The sequence below is a fragment of the Eurypyga helias genome, unplaced genomic scaffold (assembly GCF_000690775.1).
Source record: "Eurypyga helias isolate BGI_N326 unplaced genomic scaffold, ASM69077v1 scaffold115, whole genome shotgun sequence".
In the NCBI taxonomy this organism is placed as follows: domain Eukaryota; kingdom Metazoa; phylum Chordata; class Aves; order Eurypygiformes; family Eurypygidae; genus Eurypyga; species Eurypyga helias.
Window position 1 is genome coordinate 10,640 of NW_010250567.1, and position 8,559 is coordinate 19,198.

General features: G+C 53.5%; 1 protein-coding gene across 1 annotated transcript in view; it reads right to left on the reverse strand.

The window, feature by feature from the left end:
* Window positions 1-314: 314 nt before the first annotated feature.
* FRMPD3 (FERM and PDZ domain containing 3) overlaps window positions 315-8,559 on the reverse strand; it is a 30,907-nt gene continuing 22,662 nt past the window's right edge. Inside the window, 2 exon segments of the mRNA XM_010151698.1 lie at window positions 315-3,184; window positions 3,995-4,816. Coding sequence (XP_010150000.1) covers window positions 315-3,184; window positions 3,995-4,816 — 3,692 coding nt within the window.

Genomic DNA, 8,559 nt, shown 5'->3' on the forward strand with positions numbered 1-8,559 from the left:
CCAAACCAGCATGGAGACGGGGGTGACTGTGCCCCCTGTGTACCATCACCGACAAGCCAGCGTGGGAGAGCAAGCACCACAGCGGCTTGAGACCCCCTCCAAGCTGGTCGCAGAGCTTGCAACAGGGTGTGAATGTACCCTTCAAAACCACCACCAATGCAACCATCCATTCTGTGAGATAAAAGAGCATCTTGGCTAGCACAAACCCCAGCAGATGTGGGCCTGGAGACACGCATCCTCATCAGACCTGTGGGATTTGAGAACCACTAGCACATGGCCCGGCACACACTGGCTTACTGGTTTTCGTAGCTGGCTTACTTATTGATCAACGTCTTTAGGGAGCGCGTGAGCGTGCTCACGACGGTGGCAACTGTGGCTGACTGGCGGGCGAGCTGCTCCACCGTCTGCTGGTGGCTCAGCGTTCTGGCCGTGGACTCCTCCGCAGCCTTCAGGAGGAAGGTGTAGTTTCTCACCACTTCCTCCACCTTCGTCAGCAGCTCTTGGCGCTGGGACTCCGAGCGCACGACGTACACCAGCCTCACAAACGTCTCGATGAGGCTGCTTAGCACCTGGAAGCTGCTCGTGATGGCGGAGAGCATGTGGGTAGGACTCTTGTCGACGGCTGCCACGCGGCGGCAGGACGCCCGGAACTCCTTGAACTTGAGGGCGAGCTCTTGCTTGTACTCAGCCAGCTGGGAGATGTAGGGTTTGCAGTCCCGCACCTCGGGGCTCACCACACACTGCCTCAGGATAGTCAGGAGCTCGGTGGTGTCCAGCTGCACTTGCAGAAACCCATTGGGGAAGCTGTAGGCATGGCCTCGAAGGGTGTTGATCTTTGCCAAGCTTCCCTCAAAACTGGAGGTCCTTAAATCGATTTCCTGGGTCTGACTGTCATTAGGACTGCTGCAGGCTGATGCATCTAGGACCTGCAGAGTCCTGCTCATGACTGGGACCATCTGATTGTCCAGCTTCATTCCCGGGAGTATCTGCATGGGGATGGAATAGGAGAGCTCGTCCTTCTCGCTCCCATCATCTGCAACGTCACATTTCCTGTAGTAGAAGCAGTACCGAATGGAGCAGCATTTCTCATCCTCCATGTCTTCATCCCGCAGCTCAGCGGGACTTGGATACACCTCCTCCTGGACAGAGAACACTGCTGACCCCTTCTGGTTCTTTTTCTCCTGTGCTATCTGGACATAGGAGGGGTCAGCCACTCCAGAGGCTTCTTGGATTTTGCTCTTCAGAACGGGGCAAAGGATGCTGGGTTCAGGCTCTTTCTGGGACCCTTTCTGCTTGGCTGTGTAGATGTTCTGGTAGATGTCGGAGGACAGGGATGTTATGTCAGTCTTATCTATTTCACTGACACTGTAGCGACGCAAAAGCTTCCGGTAGTGTGGAGCCCCCATGCATTCTCCGGGGGACGTGCACGTTGTCAGACAGGACATGCTGTTCTCTGGATCTGACCGGTAATCTCTGGACTCTAAACTTGTGGATCGTATCCGCTTGCCTTTGGAAGGGCTGCTCACGCTTGTCAACCTGATGGCTTCTGCCTGCTTCTGGTCATCGGTAGCTTTATCCCTCCCTCGCCTCTCCAGCTCTGACATCACCAACTGGTTAGGGGGTGGTCTCACCCCCCTGCAAATCCGCTTGCAGTCGCAGCTGCGCCTTTGCTCCCTGGACATCCCTGGGACCTTTTGCACAGGGCTGCTCCTCAGCTGGCAGCTGCAGCGCCCCGGGGCAGGAGGGTGCAGATACTCCTGTGGTGGGAGGTCACCTTTGCTCTTTGGCTTGAGCAGCTCTTCGAGGAATTCCAGCTCGTACTGCTTCACCTTCTGCAGCTGGGCCTGCCGCTCATCCGTCTCCTTCTTCAGCCGGGTCGGGAATGTCGCAGAGAACAGGTTCCTCAACCTGAAGGGAGCTTTCGGAGCTTTGGGTTTAGCTGGGATATCGGCAACTTGTTGGGTCACCTCCAGGACTTTTTCTACCTTTTTGGAAGGCACGGTGCTGATCTGCAGGCTCTCGGATCTGGGCACCTTTGGAACTGGCCCTTTGGGTTCCTCACTGGTGCTCCTGAAAGTGCTACCAGGTGATGGAGTGTGCAGATTGCTACTCTCACCTTTTAAGCTCTTGGCTGAACTTTCCTGTTGCATTTTCTGTCCTTGGTTTGAAGGAGCTGTGTTCTTCTGAAAGACAAGGCTTGTGGCTTCCTTACCTGCCTTCTGACCTGCCTCTCCGCTTGTGGCTTTTCCTGGAGCATCTCTATTCCCTTTTTGCTGGTAGCTTTTAGAGGCAAAAGTCTTACTGAGCATCGTTTCCTCACCTGCCGAGGTGGGGCGGAAAGCTTCAGCCTTACCGCCGTGAGCTTCTTTAGGACTTGGAGAGACTTCACAGTGCTGCTGCGGGGGGAGTTGCTGCTGCTGCTGCTGCTGACAGTTGCATAATATCTCTGTGGTTTGTGGACCTCCTTTAAGTTTCAAAGGCTTGCTGCTGGCTGATGCACAGCTGCTGATACCGTTCACGTTCTTGTCTTCTTTTGAGGCTGCTGCCACTTGGGGAGCTGAACCTTTTGCATTTGCCGCTTGCTGCAGAGCAGCTGAAATGATGGCTGGAGTTAGACCACTTTTTTGGTCCAGGAGGAGCTTGGAGCTTGGCTGGACCTCCTCGGGTGTCTTCTCTTGTACGTCCTGTGCCTGCTCCCTGCTCGGGGCTGCTGTGGCATGCAGAGATACCTCAAAGGCTGCTTTCGTGTGGCCTGCACCTTGGCATTCAGAGTCTGGTGCTGGAGCCCCCCTGTTCTGCTCATTAAGCTGGGGGTTCAGCGCTGGCTGGACAGCCAAGGTGTAGCTCCGTTCAGCATGCTGCTGCTCCTGTTTGCTCTTGCAGTTGGTGAGGTTGTGGCTTTGGTGAGAGAAAGCTGGCTTCAAAGAAGGGCTCGGCTCCTGGCGACCGAGAGGGTAGGGTGAGGCGAGAACAGCCTGGGCAGCACAGCTCTGGATTCGGAACGGCAAGTCCTTTCTGGCCAGGAGGTTTTCTTTGTTGATATGTTGAGCGAGAAAGTAGGCTGCGTTCTGATGCTGCTTCATGGCAGAGACCATCTCTGAGACATCAGTTAGCTCTGAAGAGTTGGTTTCATGGCCAGAATCCAAGGATGACTCAGGAGTGATGGCAGCCAGGACAATAAGACCTGAGGAGGGACACAAAGAAAACCTCACGGCAACACTCACACCACGCTACTATGCAGAGGAGAGGGGAACCCAATGTGGCAGGAGGGTCCCAGGAATGCAGGACACAGCATCTCATCGGAGAAACTTTAGTGACTTCCCACAACTTGGAGATAATGCTCTTAAGAGACATCGCTTGTCAGCACTGAGCTGGCTTTCTACCTCAATTCAGCAAGAGCCCTTGGCCCAGGAAAAGGTCCTGGGAAGCTTTCCAGTATTAACGACAACAAAGCTACAGGAAATTGTCTGGAGCAAGAAGGAAAATCAGGCAACACCTACTCTGCCGTAGTAAGCAGGGCAACCAAGGTGGAGAGGGGGACAAAGGACCATGCTGCCAGCAAGCTGGTCCCAGAGCCAACTGTCTGAGAGCAGCTTTGCCCCGTGAAGGGCTCACACACTCCAAAACCTGGGTGGGAACCTGCAAGGTCTGCGGACATAAGGTACCAGCTGAGTGGGGTCACAGGGAGGACCTTGTGCTCACAGTACTGGTTTGTTAGTGCCTCACCCCAGCATCATGGCACATGGACCTTGGCAGATACTGGATAACCAAGAGACTCCTTCAGCCAGTGTCGGGGAGAGGAGTCCCACCTCACCTTCTTAGAAATCTGAGCAGCAGCATGGCTGCTCCTGCTACAGCCTGTTGCCACAGCTTAATTTTTACTAGAAGCTGCTCCACAATCATATATAGGATGGGAGAAGGAGGCTAAAGGGAAGCAGGTACCACAGGAAAGAAAGGCTATAGGGAAGAATGAAAGTCACAGCCATTGAAATACCTGCTGTCTGCTGGGGTGGGGGATGTGGACAATCCTCTGAAGCAGCCAGGGCTTCCAGCGCCTGCAGGGTGGACACCAGGGCATCGTCCAGCTCTTGGGCATGGTCTCGGACTGTCCGTGGTTGCACGTTGTCTATCAGCGTGACAGGGATCTCGTCGTAGAGGATGCCACAGAGGTGCCGGCCCTGCTCCTGGCTCTGGGCAGCCGCCCGGCGCTTGGGGTCATCCTCGTCCGAGCTGTTGTCTCGGAAGCCGGGAGGGGGGGCAGCAATGGCAGGGAGCAGAGATGTCGTCTCATCTTCTTCCTCATCACTCCCGGGAGGTGGAAGTGACATCAAGTCCACCATATTGTCCCGGGTGGTGCCGGGCTTGCCTCCCTTGCATGAGGCCAGCCGGCTCTTGATTTTAGCTTGGCAGGACTCGCAGTAGAAGTGCGAGACGTCGCTCCGCAGGTGGGTGTCTATGGTGTGTGCCCTGGCCCTGCTCGCATGCCTGTCTTGGTCAAGGCCATCCAGGTCATACTCGTTAGCTGCCCCGTTGTAGTCTTGGCCAGAGCTTTTGGAAGTGGGGTCAGATTTGGTCCTGGGACGAGTTTCCTCAAAAAAAATCAGGTTTTCGTTGATATCTGTCCTGCTCTCTCTTTCCTTCCTCTGCTCTCGCATGTGCAGATAGCAAAAGCTGATGAGCTCCGAGTCCGAAGCCCTGGAGGCTGGAGCTCCGGCTGCTCCGGTGCCAGTGGCAGAGCCACCCACCAGCCCGCTCTCTTTCTTTCCCGTATGCCCCGCTGCGGCAGGCTGGTGGAGGTTGTGTGCGTTGATGTAATCTAAACCAGAACCACAACAGGTATGTTAGCAGCAGCACCCGGGAGAAAGGAATACAGCATGGGGAAGTTCCTGCTCACCCTGGAGGAGCATCCGTGTGCTCTCTGCCCTCCAAACCTTGGTGTGTCAGACTGCAGTGGGACATGTGTTCCCTGTGGCACAGCCAGGCCAACCGGCTGATCTTTTGAAAAATCATCTTCTGCAACCCGCTGGGACTCTGCCAGTAACGAGCGCAGGAAGAAATGTCCTGCACGTGCAGATGATAGAACCGTAGTTTGGGTTGGAAGGGACCTTAAAGACCATCTAGTTCCAGCCCCCCTGCCATGGGCAGGGACACCTTCCACTAGACCAGGTTGCTCCAAGCCTCATCCAGCCTGGCCTTGGACACTTCCAGGGATGGGGCATCCACAGTTTCTCTGGGCAGCCTGTTCCAGTGCCTCAACACTCTCATTGTAAAAAAAATCTCCCTCTAGTCTGAATTTACCCTCTTCTAGTTTAAATCCATTACCCCTTGTCCTATTGCTATAGGTCCTATTAAAAAGTCTGTCCCCATCTTTCTTACAAGACCCCCTTAAGTATTGAAAGGCTGCAGTAAGATCTCCCTGGAGCCTCCACTTCTCCAGACTACAAACCCCAGTTCTCAGCCTGTCCTCCTAGGAGAGGTGTTCCAGACCATTGATTATTTCTGTGGTCCTCTTCTGAACTTGCTCCAACAGGGCCATGTCCTTCCTGTACCAAGGATGCAGAACTGCAGCTGGGGTCTTCACAAGAGCAGAGTAGAGGGGGAGAATCCACTCCCTTGCACTGCTGGACTTCCAGGGATGGGGCATCCACAGTTTCTCTGGGCAGCCTGTTCCAGTGCCTCAACACTCTCATTGTAAAAAAAATCTCCCTCTAGTCTGAATTTACCCTCTTCTAGTTTAAATCCATTACCCCTTGTCCTATTGCTATAGGTCCTATTAAAAAGTCTGTCCCCATCTTTCTTACAAGACCCCCTTAAGTATTGAAAGGCTGCAGTAAGATCTCCCTGGAGCCTCCACTTCTCCAGACTACAAACCCCAGTTCTCAGCCTGTCCTCCTAGGAGAGGTGTTCCAGACCATTGATTATTTCTGTGGTCCTCTTCTGAACTTGCTCCAACAGGGCCATGTCCTTCCTGTACCAAGGATGCAGAACTGCAGCTGGGGTCTTCACAAGAGCAGAGTAGAGGGGGAGAATCCCCTCCCTTGACCTGCTGGCCACACTGCCCTGGATACAGCCCAGGATACGGTTCGCTTTTTGGGCTGCCAGTGCACACTGCCGGCTCATGTCCAGCTCTTCATCCACCGTTACCCCCAAGCCCTTCTTCTCGGGGCTGCTCTCGATCCCTTCACCCCCAGTCTGTATTGGTACCAGGGGATGCCCTGACCCAGGTGTGGGACCCTGTGCTTGGCCTTGTTGAACCTGTTGAGGTTCACGTGGGCTCACTTCTCGAGCTTGTCTGCGTCCCTCTGGATGGCATCCTCAGGTGTGTTAACCGCATCACTCAGCTTGGTGTCATCTGCAAACTCGATCCCTTCATAAATAAATGCTTGTGTGATGGAAGGGAGCACATTCCCGGGGGTGGCTTTGTATGTGCCACACTTGTCTCAGCCCCCCGCCCAAGTACGTGGGTCTCCCTAGAGGAAAGGGTTAAGCCCGGAAGGACACCATGCGTGTCGCCACCACGAGGAGGGGACTGCTGGCACTGAAGACAAGGGACCCTCTGGCTCCGAGGCATCAACCCCTCCCTGCAATAAGGAGAGGAGAGAAGACCTGGAGAAGGCAGAAGGGAGAGGGACGTAGAGATTTACCTGGTGGATGTGGAAGATGGCTAGCTCAAAAAGAGACCCTGTGGTATCAAAGAAGCTGACATGCGTTTTTTTTCCCTAAATCAATGAAATCTGGATTCTCATTAACAAAGAGCTGTTGAAAGTGTTTTAGTGAGGCCCTTACGTGTGGTATAGTGATGATGGGGGCCAAAGAGCCTAGAGGGTGGCTGGGCAGGATTTGGAAGCAGCTGAGCTCCAGCCAGCGAAAGCCATGTGATGCATGACCATCTCCTCCTGCTGTTTGCTCCACTGCCTCGAAAACAATTACATGCTATAGAGTTTAATCATAGAAATTTTATAAAATTAAATATTATGACATTTATGATAAGAAAGTATTGACCCTAAAGCTGTCTTTTGTGAGGAATTAGATCAATGACACCATGGACCAGCAGCACAACTGATCAGTGCCCTTTTACAAGCAACCTTTAGACATCAGAAATATTGTCCTGTTCCTCCCTCTCCATCTGGACATATGTCTCTTTTCTAGACTAGCCACAGCAAATTCCTTTAACCTTTTCTGACAGATCTGTTTCCTAAATGTCTCAGCTTTCTTACTGCTCTGGGCTGGACTCCATCCATGTCAGCTACCTGGGAAAATGTCTTGTTTTTGTGCAGCGTGATGGCAGCAGGGAGAGGAAGCAAGGTCCCACTTGCTGGGAGGCAGAGCTGGGCAGAACCACAGGAGGGCTGGCCAGCACAGCAGGCACAGATAGGAAGATGCAGGTCACCAAGCCACCAGCCATCTTCAGAAGGACACGGCAGCAGCCTGGCTGCACGCACCAACAGGGACCTTCAGCCTCGGTCTGCCGGTTCCACGTGTTAAATGGGAAGAAGGAATTGTCACCATTTTGGCATAACATTGGCTAGACCAAGCGATTTTCCTCAGGAGACAGCTAAACGTGGTGTAATATTGCCTTTCAGGGAGACATCCAACATAGCTCAGCTGACTTTAAGTGAGAGACACTCCCTCCCAGTCCCTTGTCCCTCAGTGACCGTGATCCATGCGCTCTTTTGGTCTGGCTGGCAGCTATTGGATCAGGTTAGTGCCAAAAGAGCCCTCTGCTCCTGCTGTTAAGCATTTCCCTGTGACAACTCTCCTCGTGCTCCCTTGTGTGAGGCAAGTGGTTGAAATATTGCTTGAACTTCTGGCCAGTGGTCCAGCCCTCAGGAGGGGCATCTCTCTGCATTATGGGTTGAATTGGGCAGCTGTGCTGGGAACGGCTGCCAAGGGGATGCAGGCTCCATCTTACCAAGTATAAATTAAATCCAATAAATCCTAATTAAATTCATTAGCTCAACAAATTGGACAATTTGTCTTCCCAAACACATATTTATATTATACTGTTCATCACCTGCAATGCTAAAATCCCAATCAAAGCAATCTCTCTCTCATTTGTGGACATGGTGGTCCTCAGAAACGGCAGCTGTGTGAGTGAACACAGGGCTGCCCTGAGAGTGCACAACGACCTGCCACAGCCAGGGGCGTTCATTCAGCGCTGGGCTGCGGTGGGGCAGCACGGACCGAAGCAGAGGCTTTCCTGAAGCCAGACACCTCTGATGGGTCATGCTAGCAGCCTGCCCCACTTGCACAGCCTCGATGGCTGTTCACGCCTAAAATCCATAATCCAGCTGCTGGATGCTAAGGGGAGAAGGTCCTGATAAAGAGCTGAGAGAGCAACCAAGGGCATGGAGCTGCTCAGCTGGCGATGGTTGCTGGTGGGAGAGGGGAGAGGAAGGGGCAGGGAGGTGAATCACCTGCAGAGCTCCAGCATGGCACAACTCTTCCCGTGGAGGGCAAGGATCCAGCATACAGCTCCACAGAGAAATGCAGAGAGATGGATCTAAGTGACAGCATCCAGACAGAGCGTGCATTGCTAAAAATGTCTGCAGTTCAGCA